This window comes from Aulostomus chinensis, chromosome 12 (assembly GCF_037954235.1).
Source record: "Aulostomus chinensis isolate RoL2024-O1b breed Wild chromosome 12, RoL_Achi_v1.0, whole genome shotgun sequence".
Classification (NCBI taxonomy): Eukaryota; Metazoa; Chordata; class Actinopteri; order Syngnathiformes; family Aulostomidae; genus Aulostomus; species Aulostomus chinensis.
Window position 1 is genome coordinate 23,894,020 of NC_141331.1, and position 27,402 is coordinate 23,921,421.

General features: G+C 43.0%; 1 protein-coding gene across 1 annotated transcript; it reads right to left on the reverse strand.

Moving 5' to 3' along the window:
• Positions 1-1,528: 1,528 nt before the first annotated feature.
• On the reverse strand, positions 1,529-26,279 carry ankrd50l (ankyrin repeat domain 50-like). The gene is made up of 4 exons (XM_086220846.1): positions 26,023-26,279; positions 17,289-18,095; positions 9,616-9,833; positions 1,529-8,465 (listed from the first exon to the last, which is right to left on the reverse strand). Exons 2-4 carry the CDS (start codon positions 17,729-17,731, stop codon positions 4,918-4,920), a joined length of 4,209 nt encoding a protein of 1,402 aa, XP_086076972.1. The 5' UTR covers positions 17,732-18,095; positions 26,023-26,279; the 3' UTR covers positions 1,529-4,917.
• Between the last annotated feature and the right edge of the window lie 1,123 nt (positions 26,280-27,402).

Below are 27,402 nucleotides of genomic sequence, written 5' to 3' on the forward strand. Positions count from 1 at the left end.
GAACAAACAGTGTGAAAAATGTGCAGAAGATACCTCGAGTCTCAGGGCCTGTAAGTGGAGTTTGTTCTTGGGGGCTGCGGAAACACAACACTTCATATTTATGAAAAGTTCTCCCTGATTGGGAGGGGAATTAAAACAACAAATCAACTGGCACTTGCCTCAAGGATATGAATGGGTTTATACAGTGGAAATATGTTTGTATGGGAAGCTTGCAGAAGCTAGGATATGTTTCTTAGCAGCAGGACAGTATTTCCTTGAAGGGCACCACACCCCAACAGCGCGGTGGCGCAGTGGTAAGCGCTGTCGCCTCACAGCAAGAAGGTTGCAGGTTGGAGCTCGGGCACGGGATCTTTCTGTGTGAGTCTCCATGTTCTCCCTGTTCCTGTTGGGTTCTCTCTGGTACTCCAGCTTCTTCCCACCATCCAAAGACATCAAGAGGGGACGAGGCTGATTGATACTCTAAATTGACCGTAGGTGTGACTGTGAGTGTGAATGGTTGTTTGTCTCTATGTGTTGGCCCTGTGATGGACTGGCGACCTCTCCTGTGTGAACCCCACCTCTCGCCCGTAGCCGCTGGGATAGGCTCCAGCCCCCCCCCCCCCCCCCGTGACCCTTAACAGGAATAAGCAGAAGCACCACACCCCATTGAACTATCTATTTGGGAATATCTGGCAATGTACTGCCCTTTAATTCTCTCGTGCAGTTTCTACAAAATTCTTTAAGAGCCCGTCTGTTCTGCATCTGATAGCTAGATTTGTTGTTGCTCTCTATCATACAGTATATGCTGCAGCCACTTGAGCCCGCTGCTGATAGTAAAGCACATACATCCAACAGTAATTAAATTGTACCTTGTACTGTTTGCCCATTTTAAATCCATCAGGAGACTTTACACTGTATTTTCCTGCTACTGTATATTGGTGGCATATGGTCTTTTATTTTGCATTCTAATGACTATAACTGCACAATGAAGCCTGGGGTAACTCTCTGAACTTGTCCAAAATGTTCTCTGAGAGGGTCTGTGGAATACCCCTTCCCCTCTTTTTCTCTGCAAACCACATCTCCCCTGCAGTTTCCTATCAGCTGTTTCCCATCAGATCAACTATCCTGTTTCTTCATTGTTCTCCAGCGAGGCTTCTTATTTCATAGCCAGCTGGTCATCCTGTCTGTCTGTCATCCAGCTTTCCTGCCCTCCAGTGTACCATTTTCACCCAGTTCACCAGCCGTATTCAAGTTTTTGCAGTCCGCGAGTCAACTTTTTGCTGTTTTCATCAGGACAATTTCATATCCTTTGGAATAAAATTGCAATTAAAAATAGTTGCAGCACTGGAAGACAACACAGTGGAGCACAACTATATGGAGCATGACAATTGCTAAAAAAAAATTAAATTAAGAAATACATTGCAGTATCATAGTACAGAACTCTTTTGAAAGATCCTACAAAAGTACAATATTTTTTTTCAACCATTAATTTTTTCCAACTTCTTGGATATTTTACAAGATATCGCTAAATTCCCCCAAGCTGTCACTTTATCACTTTATCCCCTCTGCATGCCCCCACCGGCATCCCCATCCCTTAGGCTCAAACAAAATGACAATGGACGCTAGTCTAATCAAAATACTTGGTCTTCTGTAGGAATATGCTTCCAAACACTCTGTAGCTCATGTTTGTTGAGTAGAATCCATTTATAAACACTGGTTTTGAAAAATTTGAATCAATCCTCTTATTGTAAATTTTATATACGTATTGATGCAATTATATAAGAGCATCATAACCTTATGCGTATTGTGTTGTGCTGTTCATTGATGCCATTGCCTTAATTCACACTTATGCTGTGGAGGAGGACTTATGGAAATGACTAGGCTCCTACACACGAGACACAAACATGAAACGATCTGAGTTTTTACTCAGCCAAATACATTTGCACAAGTCTGTGTCCAATACTGTCAAGCAGAAAATAATCCCACAGCATTTTCCCAGCCCCTGTTGGATTCCACCGTCACCTTTGGATCCATTTGTTAAAAATTAGAAGAAGAAAAAAACTAAACAAGTTTTCTCTAGTACTTACATGTTTCTTCCAAAGGGATAACAGACAGGGAGTGTATATGAAAGCTACAGGTATCCTTCCCACTTGTCCTTATAAAAGCTAGGACACAGCTGTCAACACACACAAAAGTGCTACATATACACAGAGATTTTTGTCAGTTACCTTGGTGACAGTGGTGGCTATGCAGCTAAAATAATTGCTGCTGGATGCTGCTGAAAGATGCCACTCAGCACAACTTGGAACACACTTTCGAATGCTCAGAGTGGCGCAAATATGCAGAGATGAAAAACACACACACACATGGTTGTCAATCATCACAGACACAAGGGAGTCATCGAAATGCTGTCAAATGACAGTGCACTCATGAATACTCAATGACTTAATGTAGCAGCCAAATAACTGATTCACAGTCAGCATTTCATGACAATTGAGTAAGTATTTTACATTTGGTCCCCGTCAACAGAAAGAAAAGAGACATGACAAGTGACAGCACCATGAATGTGTGCTTGGCTGAAGACAAAGTCCCACTCCACAATAGTCATTGCTTTTGTTTTGCTAAATGGTTTTCTATACAGTGCTGGAAAAAAAAAGTTAAAATCCTGATCAGGGACAAATGAAACAGAACTAAAAGAAAGACAAAACCTTGGAAGAGGGAAGGTGACCAAAGCTTGACTCTAAAAGATCCCTTTGCATGAGCTGTAGATTTTTTGGTTATAAATAAAAAGATATAACTTTAAAGACGATTTTACAATTCTGGTCCGTCAGACTTGTCTGGATCAAATTGAAGTTGATACATTTGATTTGTGTTCTATATAGCCCCAAGCAGTTTCATAGAGCACAAACTCAAGTTGACCTAATAAAACACACACACACGCACACACAAACATACAAAATTGCTGAAGGGTGTGTACGAAGGAGCAAGTACAGAAATGTAATCACATTAGTCTTTCTAACTGGCTCAAAAAAATAGCGCTGGAATATGTACAATCTGGCCCAGAAGAGTTCAGATTTTAGCTAAAGTCCAAATCTGTCCTCTCCGTCACGCTACCAGATATTTTGTTCACAATTAAATTAAGGATGACGGTGTCAGAAGATATCTGTCAATTCTGGAAATATGTCAGTATCAGTAAATAATGGTCAAATCATTCATAAATATTAACATACTGGATATCTGCAAAACATCCAATAATCACGCGTTCAAAATCTGAACAATTACAGAATGAAGAATAGTCTGCATTTTGATTCACATCCTGCAATTAGGTAAGATCAAGATCGGGTTCTGATCTCACTGCAACTGAACTGTACCACCTGAGGCCGCTTGGGAGACGTGATCTTGAATCTACTGAGTACTTGAGTACATTTAATACTTTCACTTGTGTCTGATGAACCATCCCTGTGTTAATCCTTGGTGTGTTTAGCCTTGGCAAAATGCTTAGTTGTGAAAGTAGATATTGAGTTTCCAAATGATCCTTCTGAGAGGAGTATTGCATGCATGACACAGAGCTCAGGTGTGAAAAGGCCTAATGCAGGGACTCTTAAAGGAATTGAATAAAATTAATCAACATCAATACAAAAAATATTGGATACAATTTTTTAAAATTAAAATACAGAATGGAGAAGTGCTGAGCTTGGATGTAGAGGCTTCCTCTCTCAAGTTTCAAAACTATCCAGGTGCACTTGCTGTAATAACCCAGGAGGCTACCAACAGCCCATCGCCCGTCCTCTCGTCTCTGCAGGGAGCAACCATATCAGAAGCCTTTTTGGACACTCAGCTGTAAAGTGCATGAAATACACTTAGGGGACTTAGTTGCACACAGACATTCTCAAATAAGCAGAAGGGCACACTAGACAATTGTGGCAAAGTTCCTTTTAATTAATGAATGTAATTAAATATTAATCAAATCAAATATTACACAGAGCTAGAAAACTCTTTAGGTCACATCCACATTTGGAGTCAGCAACCCTCTCACTTTCCCCTTCAAGTTTTATGGTCCAATTTTCATAATCCCCCTTGTGAGTGAGTTGGTTAAGTAAACTTGCCTGCTGCCATAGATAGTATCATATACCCTGCACTTGGTCAGGCATCAGTGGGCTTGCTTTTCTGCAAACAGTTTTCAGTTGTCAGTAAATGATCCGTGGGGGTTGTAGTCCTGTTTATAGTAAATATCAAGGGCTTCAAGGGATCAAGGCAAGAAGCTCAAAACTCTTGAACAACGCTGTTTACTGCTTAAAAGGGAGAAGAAAGAAAATAATTTCAAAAATGTACCCAAATGGAATACCAACAGGCCTCTTATTTCCAAACAATAGTGAGTTGTTTAGCATAAATTTGGTAAAATTTTATCTAAAGGCTTTAGACTCAGTCCAAAAGAGCCAAATACATGAAGATAATAAAAAACATCTTTTGTCAAACTGATGCTGATCAAAACTATGAGTACAAATAAGGCCCGAACAGAAAAATATTTCTCCTTCAGTTTTGAATTAATCAGCATGCTCTCCTCTCATCAGTTAGAGCCCCGCTCAACATATACAACAGGAAACAGAAAAGCAGAGATGGAAGTAAACTTTGATTTCTTTCTTCAACTTCAAACTGCCATCAGAGACAACCTTTAATGTTAATACCACTAAATAACATAATCCCTGACAGGGCAATTGACAATTATTTTAGTTATTGGTTAATCTGCTGGTTATGTGTTCAAAATCATTAAAACTTTGATTGAATTCAAAATGAAAAACTAAAATCTGCAAATCTTAACACTGAAGATGCTTAAAGATAGAATTTTTTGGTGCTTGCTAAATGACTTCCTTTGATTGCCTTGATGACCAACCAAAACACGTCAAGGAAAAGGAAACGACAGCCATCGCCTAATGCCAATCACAGTGGGGTCTCTCTCTTGTAAAAGGCTACACTGGTTGGACCCTCAAATTGGAGTTTAATGGCCTGTTTCAGATTGAGCTGGGGGTCTGTGGTTTTCATAGTGACCTTAAGATCCTCTGATAAGGCACTACAAGGTGGCACTTGGGTAAAGCTGTAGCATGCAGGGGACAAAATGTTCTGTTCAGGTGGAGAATCCCAAGCTCCCCCTTGAAGTGGGCTCTGCAATTTATATGGGTAGCCCAGAGGAGGACTCTCTCCATTTTTTGCATCTTTTCTTGGACTCTCTTGCCCTGGCATTATACCCAGGGAAGCCATGACTGAGTGCCATTTACCACCTGTGCAAGAAGTCCTGTCTGTTTTTATTAGGTTTTGTTGGTACATTTTGTCATGATATTGAAGTCCACATGATGAGCCGTTCTGAGATAGTTCACAGTTGTGGACCATGGCAGTGACAGTGCAAACAGTAGATGGAGGGCTGACTTTGGGAAGCCGCTGGCTGCTCCCTTGAAGGTTGCCTGTGCCTGAGCTCCCCGAGGGAGGGAGGGTTGATGGACGGCTACGACTGCGGGGGAGTGAATGTTGCTGGATCTGCTGGATGAAGCTGAGGCTATCAGCTGGCACTGTCTGCACTGTGGCTAGTGAGTGGCAGGTTGATGATGTCTGAGAGCTCTGCATGGAGTGGAATCGTTCTGCAGTGGAACCAGGAGAAGATACTGAAGAGGAGGAGGTAGCAGCTGTGACTTCACCTACATTACTCTCTGATATGCCTAAGGAGGGGATCTTGTTGGGTTTTGCAGAGAGAGCATTACAGTTTGGTATCAGACCCACGTACGGCTTGGCTCCATAGCTCTCCAAGAGCCTTACAATGTTGAAGTGCCCATGTTTCCCAGCTACTTTGACAGGACTGCGGCCATATTTATCCATGTGGTCAGGATTTGCACCTCTTTCTAAGAGCATTGCAACAATACTTGCATGTCCCTCCTGGGCTGCTATGCTTAGGGCTGTTGCACCCTGGTGGCAAGCAAGGTCTATATTGATTCCACTGGCTCCAAGGAGACGCTTTCCAACATCTGTACCCCCTTTCCAAGCTACTGAATGTAATGGTGGTCTCCCTTCTGTATCCTGTGCATTGGAGTTTGCCCCATGTTTTAACAACAGGTCTACCATCTCCACACATCCCTGCCAGGAGGCCACATGAATTGCTGTACGGCCCTCTGAGTCTCTGGATTCCAAAGGCACACCTCCTTTCTTTATTAAGAGTGTAGCCATTTCAAACCGTCCCTCTAACACTAGGAGGTACAATAGAGGTCGTCCCTCTGCATCCCGTACATCAGTATCAGCCCCTCTTCTCATAAGCAACTCTGCAACCTCAGCATGACCCTCCAGGAGAGCAGCACTCAAGGCAGAGTGTCCATCATAAGCCCTATGATCAATAGGAGACCGTCTATCTAACAACAATTTGACAGTGCTCCAGTGACCTTCTTGGGCAGCCAATATAAGAGGAGTGCGTCCTTCAATGTCCATCTCTCCAACACGTGCCATGCTGCCACGCTCTGTCAAAGCAGCACACACAGCCCGATTGCCTTCACATGCAGCAGCGTGCAGTGGAGTCCAGCCAAGGTCATCCTTGTGGTTCTCGTCAAGTCCTCGGTCCAGCAGAGAACGTACAACTTCAGTGCTGCCTCTTGCTGCTGCTAGGCAAAGTGCAGTCCTGCCTTCACAATCAATGGCATCCACAGCTGCTCCCCAGAAAAGCAGGCGTGACACCGTTTTCATGTGTCCCATTGCTGCAGCAGCCAGTAGGGGAGTAACAGCAGCTGCAGCAGGGGCACTGCCACTTGGGCCAGCAGTCTCATCTACATCAGCACCAGCTTCTAGCAGGAGTTCAACAATGTCATCATGGCCTTCATAAGCTGCAAGAAGCAGTGGTGTCATTCCATCATGGTCCCTGTGTCCTGGATCCGCTCCACGCTCCAGTAACAGACATGCTACCTCACCATATCCTTTAGTGCCTGCTGCTGTAGGGACACAGAGGGCAGCTACTGAGAGAGCAGTGCGCCCATCTCCATCAGCCAAATCAACCTCAGCATTGTGGTCCAGCAATATCTCCACAACTTCATGATGTCCCATATAGGCAGCAGCAATAAGTGGTGTGCGACCTTTACAGTCAGCTTTGTCAACCTCTGCCCCATAGTCCAACAGGGTCAGGACAGTTTCCTCATGACCACCCCAGGCCGCAGCTCTAAGAGCAGTCCGGCCCTCCCCATCACATCCGTCTACATCTGCTCCTGCATCTAGCAGGAGTCTGACTGCCTTGCTGTGTCCTCCCCAAGCTGCAGAGCGAAGTGCTGTCCAGCCTTCATTGTCGACATGCTCCATCATCTGCACAGCAGTCTCAGGCTCCTGGCTTTTAGCCCATTGAAGGAGCACATCTAGTACATTTAGATTACCCTGCCGAGAAGCCAAGCTCAATGGTGTTTGACCCTGATGATCACTGGTCAGTGGATCACATCCCTGTTTTAAAAGCAATTCAGCTAAATTAGCAGAACCGTTGATTGCTGCACTTGTAAGCAAGGTCTGTCCATCTGTAAGACCACCATGCTTTACTGACACCACACTGTCAAGCAGTTCTTCCACTGTTTCTGTCTTTTCCAATTCCAGGTGTACATTAGTCCCTTCTTTACCCATACAGTGCATTCCAAAACCTAGGTCTGCATTTTGTAAACATGCTGGAGGAATTACTCCACTCATATCCAGTAGCTGAAAGACTTTCTGACTGACAAGAACAGGAGGCTGAGTTAGTGATGTAGTTAGGACACTACTGCAGCTTGGAGTAAGAGCAGGCACACCTGCCCACAATATCCATAGCGCCAGTAATGAAGGGTTATCTTCATGGTGACCACAGCAAACTAAATGTGTACCTAGCTGACAAGTGTCCTCAATGTCCAGGTTGGGTCCCTGCAGAGTCAGAGCCATAGCAAGCATCCTGTGGCCTTCTGTTCTGCTGCACAGGTATTTTTGTGTGCAGTATTTGACATCTGTCAGCCACTCAGCAAAGCTGGCATGAAAAAGTAGTTTGCTGCCTCCAGGGCCATCAATCAAGAGTGGGGATAAGGCTCTGAGCTTGCTCTGGAAATCCTGGATGCTGAGTAAGGTGTCTTGTGTCCAGACTGCTGTTAGCAACTGCTGAGGTGTGAGGGGCCTTGGGGCAGCCAAGAGCACATTAAGGAGAGGCTTGACATAGATAAAGAGCCCCCGAGGGAAGAGTCTTTGGCACAGCCAAAGATAGAGGCCATTCAGAGTGCCGGGGATGTCACGGATCTCCCGAAGACCAACCAGGGCAGCAGCCACACCATCCAGCACACGCTCAAGGAAGAGAAAACAGCCACCACTTTTGATGTGAAGCAAATTCAGCATATCAGCAGTGTCAGGGGTGAGCTGACGGCGAAGTGCTGCTTCTTTGTCCAAGCGGCAGAGGATGTACTGTTGCACGTCATGGACTGCTGGCGGTTTTCGAAGATCATCCAGACAGAGCTTTCGAAAACCTACAACACACCAAGAGAAAGTGCATTTTTTAAAGACTAGATATATTATTTTTGCATATTTATTTGGTATAAACTACAATATATGCTGTTTTGCTGTCATTCCCAAATGAACTTGTTTAATTACCCAAACAAGTAAGAATATAGGTGACACAGAGAAGGCTAAACTCGCCAGAATCTACTGCAACGACTAACATGAAAGATATAATTTGCAATGGGATCATTTTAGCCTGAACAAGCTAGTGCCAGCCCTTCTGTAATCCCTCCCACTTCTAGATGAGTCCCTATTGTATCAGGGGGCTGTACTAATATTCATGGTGTGTCTTTGCCCCGAGCTCGTTATCTGGCAGAGTGAGACACTGTAGCAATGTCAGAAAGCACTGGCCCAGGTCAGCCACCCAATAGAAAACCTCATTTCAGGCACTTGTATCAGTGATCTCTCTCTTTCAGTCACTACACAAACACAGTTATCATAGATGAGGGTTGAAAGGTAATTTGAAAGTTTTACTCTCATCTCATGCTAAGGACGTATGCATTTACTTTTTGCTTTCACTAGTGGTAAATAAACAAAATCTTGCATCATTGCTGCAATCTTTTGATATGGCATCTGAAATTGAAGTGCTAGCTTGTTCAGGTACCATACAAGTATTTCTTTAAGAATGCTTTCGTTGTCTTGCATAGCATGGCCAAATAATGTACCTTTTCATTTCCCTGCTATGTGTATTGACTATAAAACAGTATATTTATCTTCTCTTGATAATAATTTTGTTTTTTGTTGTTTGAGGCTCATCTGCTTATTAAGAAGACTTTGATGCACCAACTTTTTAAATTTTGACCTGATGAGATACATACTACTTCATATGATTTGGACATTTAATAAATTGCCACAAAAAGGCATTTGCCACCATTTACAGTAAACCAATAAAAAAGTAACTAAGTAAGCTGATGCATTGAGTGGACTTCATTGGCGAATACCGTCTTTAAAACATGAACATTTAGCTGTTGCCCAACCTCTGACTGCATAGTTTATGTAGTTAAGATGACCTGCAGTCATTGTTTTCAATGATTATCACTTAATATCATTACACCCGTGTTTGAGGCTCCAGATCACAAAGTGCCGCAACCATTAAAAAGAGTTATTTTTTCTTCATACTTGAGAACATCTTGCACATTGCCTTGTTGTGGCGGCGGATGGAGCAGACGAGCAGCAGCCAGCCAGGCAGCAGGTGGTGATTGGCAGCCAGCAGCTCTGCAATGGAATGGCTCTTCCTGCTTCCTTTGCTCGTCCCATATCCTACATCCAGGGAGTCCACCACCAACATCAGTGGCTGGGCAGGGGGAGGAATGTCCAACAGGGGTCCCAGCACAGCTCTAGGGTCATGTGAGGCAGATGAAGAGGATGAGATTGATTTTTCATTGAACATAAAAAAACATAATAACCATAATTCAGAGGAATTTCTTCAAAACAAGTATAAATCTGTCACCCTCCCAGCATTTAACTCACACCTTTATGACCGGTGAAGAGTACCAGCCTTTTGAAGAGACCAATTAGCACCAAGAACTTTCTGTAAAGCTTTCTGTAATTTTACCGTGACTGGGAATAAAGGAACCTCATAAAATTCCAGTTCCACCCTCTACACACACCCACGCACCACACACACACACACACACACACACACACACACACACACACACACACACACACACACACGCTCACATAGGTAATATGTGTACACAGGCAACAGACAAACAAACACACACACACACACAGTCTTGACTTGACATACTTTTATATCTGTCCTTTTCACATGCCTACATTCCTGACCCCCAGACTTTTATTCAAATGTCATGACATGTCTGAACATGGATTACAAGTTTCACTTCTTTTCACCCCGTATTCACTGCCATCCACTCCCTTTAGTCTTAATCACTACAGAAATAACAATAACAGTCGTGATTCTTTTCAGACATGAAGCCTGATGACATGAACTAAAGGTGGCTCTGAAATGATTTTGAGCGTAAATAACAACAAAACAATTTGACTTTTTGTAACAACATGTGAGTGTTTGTGGACGGGAGGCTTCAAAGTTCCACATTTGACATGTTTAAGATGATTTTGGACAAGATCACCCTCCAGCATTTTTTAATTTTATTTTCCCCATAGGACCGACTCTTAAAATCTTCTTTTCACTGATCAAAAGGTAAATTCAGGTTTTCACCAATGAATCTGAAAACAGCCCTCCAATGTCGACGTCTGCATATACATCATTCTACAAGTGAATCTGAGACATTCGACTGTAAGTGCGAACACATACACAAACACGTTTTACCTCAAGAGTGACTTTACTTTTCAGTAAGGTGACAAACTGATCAAGAGGAAACTCTGAAAAATGTATCCGACAAGGACTTCTATGTTGGTGGCGGTTTATGGACTGTAAAAACACCAGGGATCGAGTCAAGAAACTTTATCAATTAACCAAATACCTTCCTACAGTCATGATCAGTCTCCATCAGTGTTACGGATGCCCTATTTACTAAAAAAGGAGCCCACAGCAAGTTTACTAACTATACATGCAACAGGTCTGGTTTGGTGGTTTGTACCGAAATTACACTTGCAGAGGACAAACAGTGATTGAACTGGAGTCTGGTTGGAGTCGGTCACACAGAGGCAGAACTCAGGTCAATTATCCTGCAACAAACACAGGGTGTGTGTATGTGTGAACTATTATTAGTGTTAATGTCGATGTTTAGTCACGACCACAACCTTTAGTCACCAAACAGGTTTTCTGTGATCTGATCTAAAAGATAGACCTTTAAAAAATCAACTGCAAACAGAACTTTGCACAAAAAAGAATACTTTAATATGCTGACGCTCAACAATATTGAATCAAGCACCATGTCAAACCTTGTAAAAGCAGAATAAGTTGCCAGGAAAGAAAAGGCTCCAACAAGGTTGGTGAAAAGAGGTCATGTGAGCTGTAAAAAGAGGAGCATGGACACATGGAACACTGATTCTCAGCAAACAGAAACTCGTCAAAGCTGAGAGCAGGAGTGTCACTGACGGGAAGCACTGAGATAATTTACTAAATATCACTTCATATCACTGAAGATAAACATATGAGTAAGCAGTGGGTGGATTAGTCATCTGAAATGATTAAGATTTTGTTTAATGAAACATCAGTTAAATATACATTAATGTATGCACTTAGATCTGAAAATCGACCCATCAATATGTCTATCTATTTATCTATCCATCTTTTTACCAATCTATCATCATATTCATTTAGTGTCAATATGTTAACACACTTTACATCTGGAAATCGTCTCATTTCTTGTGCGGCACCTTGACATTTATCAAGCAATCAAAAGTAGATATAACTCGGCCTGCATAACAGCTACACCTGGTTTAGCACATGCTTACCATACCTTTGTGTGCTTTAGTCATCTGATGAAAATGACACTCCCAGTCTACATGGGAATATGCTCAGTTCTGTGAAGGAGGATGCGTAATGAATCTGTAATTACAACCTCATGGTTTCCTGTCCATCTAGTCCACATGATCTCACCTGTAGCCGAGCACCTTCAATTGGATCTCTGGAGAAGTTCATACTTCATGAAGGTTACCTCATAGCATCTGAAGGGATGATAATCAATATAATGTGTATAGTTTTTTTCTTATGAAAAACTATGAATCTAATGACCTCTCTCCGGCTACTTTGTCCAGCTCCTTACGGCGGATCCTGAGGACCACATCATCCGCAAAAAGCAGTGACCCAGTCCTGCAGCCACCAAACCGGATCCCCTCAGCTGTGCTTAGAGATTCTGGCCATGAAAGTTATGAAGAGAATCAGTGACAAAGGACAGCCCTGGCAGAGTCCAACCCTAACTGGAAATGAGTCCAACTTACTGAGTGCAATGCGGACCAAGCTCTGGCACCAGTCATACAGGGAGCAAACCACCCTAATCAGGTCGGATTCCCTGAGGGACACGGTCAAATGCCTTGTCTAAGTCTACAAAACACATTTAGACTGGTTGGGCAAACTCCCATGCACCCTCAAGGACCCTGCCGAGTGTAGAACTGGTCTACAGTTCCATGACCAGGATGAAAACCACACTGCTCCTCCTGGATCCAAGGTTCCTCTCCAGAACCCCAGAATAGACCTTACCAGGAAGGCTGAGGAGTGTGATCCCACAATCGTTGGAACACACCCTCCAATCCCCCTTCTTAAAAACCACCACCCTGGTATAGACATAGGCTATCAATTTTGTCGTGATTGGGAGCATGCCGCTGTTGGGCGGAAACCTATCTCCAAAACCGATAGTTTAACGTCAATCATTGAATCCCACGGATTTGTGAACTACTCAAAAATACATTTATGTCACAAATACATGCCAAATACACTTTTGGGCAAAACCACCTCAGGTCAACAGGTTAATTTTCTCTGGGAACTCTTTGCCACACCAGTACAAGGAAGAGCTGGCTAGGTGACTTCTTGACCCCGTTTACACTTGGTTTTAAAATGTTTCTCAGGCACTCAGAACTCTAGTGGACACATCGGCATTCACACCTGTGTATTGCCTCAGTCTGTCGCCAGAAAACCCAGCAACAGATTTGCTTAGCACAGAGTACTGATGACAATGAGTTGAGAACTTTTTCATGTATGCACTGACACAAACAAAAACACCATGTTCTGAAGTGACGGCATACATGCTGTTACAACAATGTTGGGGGCACTTCAGGACACTAAGGAACCCGTGTCACAGTTTTAATGACTGGATCACAATGTGTCTTGGTGGTACAGTCGTTAAGACTTGTATTTAGTGTCCACTTTTGATCCAGTTGCTAAGACATATTTTAAAACCAAATGTAAACAGGTTACTTGTCACCAGTCCATTAGAGTCGCAATCTTGGCACAAAGTGATGCAAAATGCTTCATTAGTGGAACTAGCTAGTTCCCAACTAACACTGTCATTCTCTCACCCAGCATCCACCTTTTGAACAGCAGATGTACTCTGGCCAATCAGTATTTTCATCAGTTTGTAAGTCCTAAAATGAGGTGTGGCCAGGTGCTTTGTTGCTGCATTCCCATCTTGACACAGTGAAAAACTTCTGAACCACTGACCAACAGAAAAACCCATTTAAACTCAGTGGTACAGTTTATCTGCTACTGAATAAGCAGACAATCACAAAAATATGCAACAATACAACTACCCTGCTCTGCTTTGCTAAGGTACAAGGTGGGTCTACCCCAACACTTGAGGGTCAGTTTACCTTCCATGTTCAAGCTGTGTTCAACTTGTTTGATTAAAGGATAAAAAATATATAATTCACACTAATACCTGCAGTGAGCCACACAGCAGAAACAATAGGTAATTTAAGGTGTATCTGACAGTTAAAGGGAAAGAAAGAAGAACCAAGGAGAAGTCACTGATTAAATTCACGTTAGCTCCTTGCTCCACTAAGCAGACAGCTTCTTATTTTGTACCCAGACTATGACTCCTTTGAGTAATTTCAATGGATTGACCACACCCCCAAATTCATTTATATCATGCCCCTTACGCCATGTGCTATGGATCATACCAATGGGGCCCCATGTTTTTATATGTATTGTGTACACAGCAGCCCAGAAATCACATTAAAGACATCATTTTCTTTGCCAAGTGATTGGTTCTACATGGGTGAACCTAACCTGTGACACATAACTCATTCAAACTAGCAGCCAGTCAAGGGAGCAGCACATGCAGCTATGATTGACATTCCTGACTTCTTGAACTTTACATCAAATGGCAGGATGCCCGGGGCGGAGGACCAAGCACTAAATCCAAACTCACTGAAGTGTGAATGACATGCTGAGAACAAAGTCAGCACCTGGTTCAAGGCAGACGACCCATGTATGCCCTTTTCCTGCCAATTCTGTTTCAGTAGTTTGCTGATGGCTGTTCTCACATGGCAGCATTTCACTCAAATCCACTGTCTCTCACAAGAGCTCCAAGCACAAACAACTGCTGGCTGAGAGTCAGTCTGAGGGGAATGTGGAATCTAGCTCGGTACTTCACACCAGAGCAGAGCAAACACAGGAGGAGTAAGGCTCATCACAGAGCAAACACGCCGGCAGAGAGTGAGAACGGCCTGGGGAGGGAGGGTGACCTCACTGACTGGTGCTGAGATGGTCACAGGGTACAGGAGGCATTTTTCACCTCTTTGTTCTTTTTTTTCCTCTCTGAAAGGATGCTGTGTCGTAAATAACACAGTAGCATTCATCCACACTGGAGGCCTATTGTGTGTGTGGTGAATAGGCGTCATTATGAGAGCAGAAATAAATATAAGATGAGAATGAATAGCAACTGCAGTTTGTTTTTCCGCTGTGACAGGTCTCTCTCTGCTTCACTGATGGCCACATTCTCAGTCTTCTTGTTGCTGACATCTGCAGAAAATCTCCCCTATTTTTGAGATGGCTTTGCCACAACATGAGTAGGAAATGTTGACATGTTTATGAGCGTTAATTATTGGTGCTGCTGACATTACAACTAGAGCGAATAATTCAGTACGACCGTTTATCTTATCTATAAAACATCCCAAATATTGGTTAGCAATATTTTTCAAGTCTTCCAGTCTTCTGAAGCAATACTATCATATATAATAGTACAGTGCTATATTACACATCAGTAAAATCTGATAATTTCCCTCATGCAGATCTAAATGGTGTGTTTTAAGTACTCTTTCATAACTGTCTTGAGCTTCTAAAGGACTTTTTTTTTTCATTTTTGATCACTTCTTTGTGACTCCAGAACCCTGAAAGAGCCAGCAACACATATTAAGCTTGAAAGTAAAGGTGGCTCGTGGCTAACGATGAAAAAACTATCCAAAAACATCCATTTACAAACTCACAAGCGTATCATGAAGTATAACGCATATCTTGTGCACTTGAGACTTTATAAAATAATGTTTTTTAGGGGCTGTTTTGATCTTGTTTTGTTGCTGTAGCTATTGTTAGCTATTAATCTCCATTAGCTTCAAGCCAAATATACAGGGCTGGCTCGAAGTGATGCAGAAGGAAAAAATAAACCTCTTCATAAGCTCCAGACACTCCAGACATACTTTAGGCATACATACACACACACACACACACACACACACACACACACAGGAGATAATCAGTTTTTAATGATGATTCACACCATATTTTTAACAGATTACCACGCAAAGGAAAAAATATGCTTGGTTAATAAAGAAAGAGGCAGCTAAAAAGACTCAAACTTCAACTAACGTCTCATGCACGACATATTTAAAAACACTGTTTTAAGGATGCGACCAAAACTGACACAGAGTTGACTCCGTTCATTTATTTACTCTGATTGAAGTACAGTATTTAACAATTGGGTGTGTAACTCACTCGCCCTTGGCTCGTCCTTTGGGGTTAAATAAAGTATCTGGTATCTGGTAACAAGAGGAAAGTTTCAATTATGCATACAGAGTTATTACTTATCAGCCTCTTTCAAACTATTATCAAATAGAATAAAAGATGATTGGGAAATGGTAGGAAATTAGTTAGAAATGTTGATCTACGTACAAATTTGCTCTAAAGGCGTATTGTGGGTTGGGTTGCAATGGTTTTACAGAGTGAATAAATGATTGGAAACATCTGCAAGTTGGTGACATGAATAAAACCATAGTATACATGATTTTTATATTTCAATGCATATCTACATTCCAAATTTTTAATTTGACATCGAACTTTGTTCACATATTCATATAAATGGGAACAACATTGGATGGAACCCATTACAGTCCTGACACTCAGTATAGTTCATTATAGCCACTATTAAAATAGGTCAACGACTTTCTTAAACAGGCTCAATACCATACATTCTTCAGGAAAGAAGGGGGACTGTGTTGTGTTCAACCAGACGTACCAAATAAAAGTAGCAAGTGAGTGCGATGGTAGAAAACACTCTGAACAAAATAAAACATTATTGGGCTAATCCAAAAAATTAGATACCTCCTCACTCTCATACAAAGATTATATTCTGCCATATAATCCTTGTGATTGGGTGGCAAACATTTCCTCCATTGGCATAACACAACCATCTCAGCTCCAGATGCTGCCCACCGCAACTATCATCAAGCCCTCGTTAAGCCAGCTATTAGGATGGAACCAGTTCACATTTAAAAAACAGGCAATGAAACTGAAGTTGATTGAACCAGATTACCTCACGGTGAACAGTGGTTCTCATGTGTACAATGATCACACTCACTGAGCGTCGTTCCTCAAACCACTCAAACATTGACAACAACTGTGTTTACATAACAAATGGAAGTTGAAGTACAGGTTTTTTTAAGTGATGCTATCAGCTGAGTTTATTTGTGTATCATCTTTGCATGCACGGTGATACATGTACGCTACTTGTACTTCCAACCACTGTATTTAGGTTCCCGTCAGCTTATTTTTAATGCAGTTTGAAGTACTGCTTTAAACACAGAGTTGATAGACATGGGGAAATAAGAAAAACAACTTTGCCATCTACTGGCATCATTACATCATCTACAAGCCCGTTGATGGAAACACACAAGCACATTCTCTTTTTCTGCAGCTCACTTTCATGTGCTTGAAGGTCAAATGAACACACAGGTAGTATCACGATCTACACCATTAAGATAATCAGTACTGTCTGCTGCATGGAGTGGGAATGAAACACTCGCATACACATGCGTGTTCTTGTTTGAACTTGACAGAACTGACTTATAGATCATGGAAAAAATACCCTGGATAGTAAAAGAGAAGATTTTTTAAATTTAAAAAAAATTATAAGAAATGTAATGCAAACCTTTTGAAGGTGTCATCAGGAGCTCTTTGGCAGGTGAGGGGCTCCAGAGTCGAGGACACAGATGGGCTGTTGAGAATCTCTTTGTACCTAGGAGGGAGTAGAGGTGAGGTCCTAAGCTGCTCCACTAGGCCCAGGACAAACCTCCACAGGACTGTACTCCACTGGTCCTCCCTCCGGCAGAAGTGGAAAGCTAGGCAGCGTGGCGCCAGCCCGACTGCTAAACCTGCCTTTGAGGTGGGCCACACTAACTCAGTGCAAAGTGCCGTCTTCCCAGCTCCAGGGCCCCCCATTACCAGCAGTCCTGGGGGCTGACCTGGCACCGAGCAGGCGTCAAGGCAGCGCCGCAGCTTGTCCAGGGCCCATTCCCGGCAGTAAAAAGGCCGGCCCTGGAGCAAACTGGAGCTGCAGCCACTGCTATTCATTGACTCCGAGGCGTCTGACATCCAGTGCTCAGAACTCCATGTCACGTGCTCCTTCAGCAACTACACTGCAAATTCTGATGTGAACTGCAGCTGATGACAGTTCGCTCCAGTTTGTGTTGCTAAGGTAGATCCTCCGTCTGTCAGTTCTTTGAAAGTGTTGCATCAGGCGATTATTATCTGGAGCTGTCCTTCCCCTGCAGGTGGTTGCGAAGCAAGGCTGACAGGAAGCAGAGTCAGCAAAAGCTTGATCATGCTACTACTTCACCTCTTCCTGTTCTTCGATTTGGATTAGTCTTGGTTTATTTTGTTGCTGGGGTCCAAATGGAAGAGGAAGATCCATGGCTAGCATCGTTTGCCAGGCTCTCCTGAAGATGGTGGAGCCGTTCTGTCAGAAATCACACAGATGAGGACAAAATGAATCAAAGCAGGAAACTTCAGATGACAACAGATATGAAAGTCTATCTCAGCGCTCCCATGCCTCAGCTGCAGTCTCCCCTCTTTTCTTTCCTGATACTTCTCCTTCATATTTCAAGCATTAATCCTAGACTAAAGCTTCATAAAATTCAACTGCTCTTCCCACAACCCCCCTGCACTTTTCCTCCCCTTCCTTGACAGACCACGGCACCCTCCCTAACTCTGTTTTTTCTTGCTTCTTTTAAACTCTTCCCCTCCCTCCCCCAGTGTGTCATGGCAAGTCGAGACATGTACAGGAAAGCAGAGAGAGAAAGAAGAGGAGTGAGGGAGGAGTTGTGGCTGGGAGCGATTCTCCAGCTGACAGTTTGGCAGAGTTCCTTGGGGTCAAGGTTCAAGTAAAGGGCAATACACCTCAAGGTGTGGTTTTAGATGAACTAGTCAGGTGAAGCCACATTCATCTTGTTTTCTTTCATGAAAATGGTGTTTTAATCTCCTCACCTTTTTATTTTCATGAACCTTGCTGATTCGTCATCTATGACTAACATTTGGACTATTATTTTCATCGAACAAATTTATCACAAGGCATATTCACAGCCCGAGTCAGGGCACTGAAGTCATTTTCAGAGGATGGATTTTGTTGAGATTGTTCACCCTAAATATCCAAAAAAATTATAAACTGTAAAAAAAATTGACTACATACATTTTTCATGTACAAAATTATATGATCAACATATTTAATGGTATTTCATTTTCCTCCACATGCCAGATATCTGCTTAACTTCCTATCTATGTTTCTTTACCTGCCTTATTTGTCTACCCACCTGTCCTTTTTTTTTTTTGGTCTTGTGTCCTGTCCTTCACTGGATTGAAACATTTATGTCAGTCTGAACTATCAGCCCAACAGCTTCAACGCACCGACAACGAATTGTCAAAACTGGGTGAGCCTAGTTACAGACCCTGATATATGCAAGTTGAGATATGTGTTGATGAATAATGTGCAGCAATGTCTGTTTTTATCTGTAGCACAACAGAACTGTGTGTATGCAGTTTGAGTTGACACTATTGATCACTTTGAGTATTCTAGAATAAGAAAAACTGTGGAGGGTTTCATTTAATGGGTTCATTGAGGTTTTTCCCACATGTCCCCAGCATTAAATGAACCTATATAGTCCAGTTGGAATTAGATGTAATATAATTATCATTTGGGTGGCACAGTGGTGCAGTGGTCAGCGCTGTCGCCTCACAGCAAGAAGGTTCCAGGTTCGAGTCCCGGCTCGAGATCAGGATCTTTCTGTGTGAGTCTGCATGTTCTCCCTGTGCCTGTGTGGGTTCTCTCTGGTACTCCAGCTTCCTCCCACAGTCCAAAGACATGCAAGAGGGAATGAGGCTGATTGGCACTCTAAATTGACCGTAGGTATGAATGTGAGTGTGAATGGTTGTCTGTCTCTATGTGTTGGCCCTGCGACGGACTGGTGACCTGTCCAGGGTGAACCCCGCCTCTCACCTGAAGGCTGCTGGGATAGGCTCCAGCCTCCCCGTGACCCTTAACAGGATAAGTGGAAGAAAATGGACGGATGGATTATCATTTAGTTGGCAAGATACAATGTGATTGAAACATGTTCATGGTGTGAATAGTAACAAGTTTTCATAATGAAAGTAAAGGGTTTGGTTGCTGAATTATTTATCCTTGTTTGCATCATTTGCACAAATTTGGATGCTTCACTTGTATTCATTGGTGCCTCATGAGGGTCTGTCAATATTTCCTTACAGAAAGAGGAGAGGAATGCTGCTGCTGTTGATGTACTGCTACTCAAGCATCTTTAAGGAAAGAGTGTATGTGTTAAACATTTCACCTGTGGTCATTTTAGTTGAATAACCCAGTTTGATGACTTTAAGTTTAGCGGTGGCCGTCAACAGTACAATCTGAACACTCACAGCTGCAGGCGAGTGACGAGGCTTACTTGTTGGCTTAACTTCCCTGCTCGCAGGAGCTCGCATCTCTGACATCTCTCATGTTTGACGGCTATAGAAACATTCGAGCCAGCAGCAACCCTCAACATAATTTGCCCAACTAAAGATTGACACAAGAAAAGTTCTCAGTCTGCCCATGTTGTTGTCTGCAACCAGGCAAGCTCTCCTGGCCAGCAGAGATTCCTAACACGCTGGTCTGTTACAAGTCTGACTTCAGTGGGTGGGCCTCCTGCTCTATTTGGGACCAGGATACACAGATGGGCTTCATACGTTATAACATGTGGAACTAGTCAGGGAAAATTCATGTGCTCTTTCTGTAAAGCTTTCTTTATAGTTGGCATTAAATTGACAATTACTGTGTAGATACACATGACCACATACTGCACACTGTAGCAGGCATTAACCCCCCTTGGAAATGTAACTGTGCTTTTACGGTAATCAAGTGAAACCACAACAGCTGTGACTGCTCGTAACATACACCGATCAGCTAAAGCATTAAAAGCAGCAGCAGGTTTGGTACTGAATACAACAACTCTGCAGTAACCCCCTCTTCATGACATCAATAATATTCAGTTTCCAGTGAATCTGAGAGAAGGTGAGAGAAGATTTATTTTAACAGTTTTGAAGGCTGGAGCTTTGTGGTGCTGTTGAACAGTGAGCTGTACTGTGTTTGTCCAATAGTCTTACATCTATGTTTCAGGACAAAACATTTAGAACAGCACCCAGTGTGAGCCAGCACTTTTCAACAGGATCGTGACTTAAAAGGTGACAGTTGAAATAGAGGCTCTGAACCCATCTGAGTTCTGCGTTGTGTTTAAGCAAAGTCATCTGGTTTCTAAAGCCTCCTGCTTTGGTGTGGTGACTGCATAGGCACAGGTCTAGCACCGCAAGGTCTTTCTGTCAGCTCAAATGTCAAACTCCAAGTAGGGCTGTGAGGAAGACATATTATTGAATTCACTGAACTTATCTATCGATCGATCTATCTATCTGTCTGTCTATCATCTATCTGTCTGTCTGTCTATCATCTATCTATCTATCTATCTATCTCTCTATCTGTCTGTCTATCATCTATCTATCTATCTATCTCTCTCACACACACACATAAAGACTGTCAGTCACTTCTGAGGACATTGCTTTGATCAACTTTTGTTTTTTCGATCTTGCAGTCCAACCCTTGAGAAAATATTAACCAGTTTACAATATGCAGTTTTTTTTCTCGGTTTCATTTTTATTTGATGGAGACGTCCCACTTTAACAAATGGACAAAGAGACACACTTCATCATGCTAATGGGAGCCTCCAGGAGCCCCCACCTGATACTGGTTTGGCTACCAGTCACAACCCTGATTTGCGACAAGTCACCAACGACAATGGAGCCGGTATCACCTGGATCGTCTAGGTTGTGGTCCCCCCTGAACCAGTCCCCGGCCTCCTGCTGCTGGCCTCATCTGTTCTCTACCAGGTATTCATGTCTCTGCTCCTTGGTTGGACGACGAGCGATAAGCTGTCGTCTGCTGTCACCAACGATGACGCCGTGAGCCGATGTCACGTCGCTCATCTTGATAGGAGTCCTCCCTAGAGTCTCTGGGCCTCCTTCGGGATCCTTCATCTGGCCTCCACCAGTAACTCCTGTCTGCTCTGGTGTGGTGGCTGCTGAAGCAGTTCTCTGTGTTTCTGCGGCCACCATCACGGGAAGGCCTCCAGACCTCACCTCTGGCCTGCTCAGGCTTGTTCCAAGCACTGTTAAGTTCATTATTGTGGGAATAAATATTTGATATCTCCCACCTATGACTAGCTTCCCCGCTAGTTCCGGGCCTCCACCAATTAATGATGTCACAGCGCGACTGGCGATTTCTCAATCGATAACCATCGCCACAGGGAGGCCTCCACCTCTGTCCACTGACGGTCTGCTCATGCCGATCAGCAGGCCTACCGAACGGCCTCCATCTTTGGTTCTCCTCCCCTGCAGTCCTCAGACAAGGCTCATCGTTCCTGTCTTGTCTGTCTTCTCCTTTGTGTGAAGGATCAACATGGTCGTTCTGTATAATCTGACCAGTTGAGTCTCCCACAGTGGCCAGTTTGTCCTCTGTGTCCTGGTGTTCGTCAGTCTGACCAGGATGGTTCGTCTTAGGGGTTGCTCCCTGCTCTTTGACCTGGCCTTCCTTAATCGTGCCAGGTGAGTTGAGGACAGTGGTTCTTACATCCTCGTTCTCCCTGTTTTGGACATTCTGCTGATCAAGTTTCCCTGAGTGAATCAACAGACTCGAGAATCAAAGACGTAGAGTCTGGCGTTTTCGCCTCCCTGGCTTAGGAAAGTCACTGTCGTATTCAATTCCAGGTTCCAGAGGATCCTCGTCGTATTGGTCCCCGGAATACCACATAATTAAAGTCAAGGCTTGGTACAGCTGTCAGTCTAAGTCGATTTCTGTTTGTGTGTTGTTTGATTCTTGGATGATGATGAAGCTGAGATGTCTCATATATAGCCTGTAGTTTCTGTCACTGTCTTGGTCTTGGGAACTGGGATGATAGCGGACTCTTTGAATCTATCTCTCTATCTCTCTATCTATCTATTGTGACCTGATTTGTTTATCCATCCAGTCTGCCAACACACTGTCTCACTGTACACAGACATCATCCCACATCACTTAGTCCAAACAGCTCTACACATCCAAATCTGATCCTTGAAACATATCATAGATTGATATGGAGAATCACTGACATCAATATTTGACATTTTGGGAGCAGCAACTGTTTATCTACGAATGAATCACATGTTTATAATGACAGGGCACAATGAAAGCTTTTACAATAAGGTAAGTTAACGGAAAAACAATGAAAAAGAACTTACTTACATAATAGGATGGTTGAATAGTTTCAAGGAATCCAGATGCCAGAGATTAACATGGCACATTAACCATACATGAAACTTTATTATTCAGACCAGAACTGCTGCTGCACCCATCATAGACACTCTGATACCCTGATACAGAGCCAGCTGAAAATAAAGGAATTCAACCCACTCCACCAAAAAAAAAAAAAAAAAAAAATTGGACAAAATCCTCTTATACGTGGAGGAGACATGCTCACACATGGGAAAAAACAAAGGCCAACACATGACAATGAAGAGATGTGTTGCTTTAGGGGCACGTTGATGACAGTACTGAGGAGAACTGGCACCAGACGGTGAAGTTGTCTACATTCTTGTCATTACTCGTGGTATTTACAAAGCCCTCTAAACATGGCATGTGGCCTGTAAAGTATGTCACAAACACAGCCTGTCATTGTAGCCAATTCAAGTCACATTGAAATCACAAGTCTCCATCAGAGGGCTTTGCAGCAACATATGTACAACATATGACCACAACACTCTTTGCTTTAACTCGTGCCTCAGATCCTGCCAAAAATATGCTTCACATCTTTTGAATGTGCAGAAACTGAAGCGCAAATGAGCTGCTGTAACAGACCCGAGGCAAGAGGTCAAACTTAATAACATGGAAAAAGTAACATCCCAACAAAACAACTAACAACGTGTTTAACAGCTGCAGGCCGAGTAACAAAGGTGCTGTCAAGAGGGATCATAAAGATCCACAATGTATGTGTTGTAAGATACTTCATAATTCTGTGGCTGGAGTAAGAACGCCTGTCTGCCTCGTCCTCGTCCTCATGGGAAAACAGGGGATCCGGAATAATCAATCATTTTTTATTTTAGCTTTAAAAGAAGACCACAAGATGTCTCCTAGACAGAGGAAAACCTATTGCACTTTTGTTAATAACCTCCTAAATCCCAAGGGTTTACAGAAAATCTTGATACAATTTTGCCAACTGTGCCTTTATTTTGCCAACTGTGTAACAGATGGAAACATGAAACAACAACCAAAAAGACCTCTTTCAAAGTTCACAAGTGTGTGGTTAACTGGTGTATTTCATACCGTAAAAAAAAAAAAAAGCATTACAAGCTGGTGTGAACCACAGAACTTTTTGTCAGGCATTTAACCAAGGACCCATTCCAAAATCCAGCTTACTTTGAGACGAGAGGAGCAAATATTCAATGTCAAACCAATTTATTTTCAGGTATTTAGCACTTATTCCTCCCTATTTGTTTGTGTGTGCGTGCGTGTGTGTGTGTGCGTGTGCATGTCAACAGGTGAACATACAGGTGATGGTTTTGTTATTCAAGGATCTGCCTCCTTCACGAGTGGTAAATATTTGAATAGTGGATCATTAGGTGGGGCGGCGCCGTGGTGCAGTGGTCAGCACTGTCGCCTCACAGCAAGAAGGTTCAGGGTTTGAGTCCCGGGCACGGGATCTTTCTGTGTGGAGTCAGCATGTTCTCCCTGTTCCTGTGTGGGTTCTCTCTGGTACTCCAGCTTCCTCCCACAGTCCAAAGACATCAAGAGGGGACGAGGCTGATTGGACACTCTAAATTGACCCTGCGATGGACTGGAGACCTGTCCATCTCGCCTGAAAGCCACTGGGATAGCCCCCCCCCCCCGTGACCCTTGACAGGATAAGCGGTAGAAAATGGGAGGATGGCTCATTAGGCGACATTCACCCTTTGTTTCAATTTTAAAACACATAATTGCTGCTACTTTTCTGCCTGACAGCCACACTTCTGTGGCTCATTTCAAAAACCTCTGAAACTGAGACTGACGAAAATACTGCTGACTTTTTGTAGAGTTTTTGTTTTTGTTTTTGGGAATGTGCAGAAACTGAACCTTTTAGAAATGATAGTTTTGCAGACACTCGCATTTGTTTATCAGACAAGAGATGTCCTCCTCAGATTCATCATGAGAAAACTAACATCAGACACGGCCATGCCTGTGAGATCAGTTCTGAAATGGTGCCAAAACACTTGTTTTAAGTTTAAAATACTACTACAAAAGGAAAACCTATTTTTGCTAATGAAGCTCAAGGCTAGAACCTCTTGTCAACACATATTTGCAAAGATATCAAACTGCTTCATTTAGATTCTTTGGCTTGAATCCAAAAGCAGGCCAATCCCTAAATACATGATAAAAAAAATTGTTTTTCAGAATGAGCTTTTCTAAGATTGCATTTATCAAAAATGGTTAGTGGGGAGTGGGACATACACCTGCGCTGACCAGTTTAACCTGTGAGACTGTGAAGAGTCCATCTTGTTAAGCTTCAACTTAGAGCAAACCAATTTTGTTTCAGGCCAATAAGCATCCTTTGAGGAGATAGGGGCGTGGTTTAAGTGTGAGACAGTGGGACCCTCCATTCAATGCAACCATGGCATCTCCTGAGGAGGTTTAGCATGTTGATCTGGGTGATTTATAGGCACTGATCAACAGATGGTTCCTCCAATCAGCTGCTGAGTATTTCATGAAAGTACCTTTCCTTCTCCAAACAGTTGCTATGGAGGACCTCCCAGATGGTCCTGTGTAATTAACTACCTGATGTAGACTACCTTGCAGGAGCTAGTCGAAAAATCTCAGGAAAAATTCTCATAAAATAACCTCACAGATAGGCTTCTAGAAAAGGAGGGTGACAAATCAGAGAGCAGGCACATCCTCCTGATATTCGATCTTCCCAGTCGGGGGCAAACGACATCTGCATCATTGTTTCTAAACGTCTCTATTTCTGCCTGTCAAGACAAAACTTTTCCGAAACTCAGTTTCAGGATGCTTTCACAAGTCTGTCTGTATGTCTTAAATGTGAACGTTTGCTCGCAGCCAATCAGCTGCGAGCTCCGTCTCCTACCCACAGGTGGTCTCTGCAGTCCCAAGCCAACTCAGCCGACTGGAGCTGCGTGTTCCCTGACCACCGACCACAATAAACACACGTAGCAGTAGACGCCGTTGTTGACAGCTCTGACCAAATTCTATTAATAAATATTACATGTGTTTGCACCACCACACACCAGCATCGGAAACAAGTGAAATCGCGAGTTTTGCGGTAATGTGTTACCTGGCAGCGCCTCTCTTCATCTCCGTCTCCTTCCACGACTCCTTCCCGACAAACCGCACCACTTCACCTGATTCATTCATCTTCTCCAAACCTCCTGTAGAAACCGCAACAGTGGAATTTATTAACAGCTAATCACGTTCCATCGGGTTAAAAGACGAACACATTCCACAGGGCGTAGTGGAGTGGTGTCTGTCCGTCTCCCAGGGGACCTGCGCCGCCTGCTTCCTTGTTCACTATCAGAGGGGATGTGCGTGGAAGGAGCGAGGGAAGGATCGTGTCTCGGCTGGCTTCCTCTACTGGGCTACGCGCGCGCGCGCACACACACACACACACACACACACACACACACACGCTCGGATTTAGATCTGACAAGAAGGGCAATGCTCATTTATATCAAGGGACACAAGAAAATCATGCTAAATCAAAATATTGATTACGATGATTCTAACTTTGTAATTAATAAAGGAGACTTGATAGTAACTGGAGTGGCCACAAACGGAGAAAAAAAGTTAACGGAGGACACCGGGCGGCGTGGCTCGGAGGCGGCGTGGCCGTCTAGCACCCGAAGGGTCGTTGGTTCGATCCTCACTTTACCTGTGATCGTGTCCAAGTGTCCTTGAACGCGTAACTGAACCCACGATTGCTCCTCATGAGTAGGTTGACGCCTTGCAAAGCAAACTCCATGATCAGGTTGTTGGGTGAATAAAACCACACTGTCAGGTGTTTTGAGCGCCGCTAAAGCAGGAAGGCGCCACAATAATGAGGCACTCTACAACATACATGTTCCTAAACCAGCAGTAATTTGTCCAAACGAATCCAAAACTCAATGCAGTTGTGAGAACAACTTTGTGTCTGCTAATTAATCCAAGTGCAGAAACAACTTCAAACTTGTGGCCGCAAATACATTTTTTTCTGTTATGGCTTTGTTTTCCATTTAAGTATTTAATTATGTGCTCTCCTAATCAATACTTTTGATCAAGAGGTTTTTGTGGGCCCATATTTCACGATTTGATTTATTGAATTACATCATTCACACTTTACCTCACTCTTGAAAAGTACACACAGTTTAATTGAAAAAAAGATTGACAGCATACAGTTTAATTTTGATAGTTACTCCATTTTTGCTCTTATGATTGTAGATTGTTCCAAAATTGTATCAAAAGAAGGCTAACATGACACTGTAAATGAAAATAAATCAAAAATTCGAATTGACATCAATCAAATATAATTTACTTTTGTTTTCTGATTCACAGTAACAGTAAAACAAGCTTTATATTTGGGTTGGAAGTTGAGAGAAATGCACAGTCCAAACACAAAATTGTACTTTGAGTTTTACTTTGAAAAAAAAAGTAAAAAAAGAGCTCTTCCATATTGAAAATG

What these genes read in the sequence shown, in the direction of transcription:
- ankrd50l (XM_086220846.1), bottom strand. Translation starts at nt 17,731, where the DNA reads ATGTCAGACGCCTCGGAGTCAATGAATAGCAGTGGCTGCAGCTCCAGT. An exon ending in CCTGATGACACCTTCAAAAG is followed by an intron (nt 9,834 to 17,288) that starts GTTTGCATTACA and finishes ACATGACCCTAG; the next exon opens with AGCTGTGCTGGGACCCCTGT. An exon ending in AATGTGCAAGATGTTCTCAA is followed by an intron (nt 8,466 to 9,615) that starts GTATGAAGAAAA and finishes GGTGTGTTGTAG; the next exon opens with GTTTTCGAAAGCTCTGTCTG.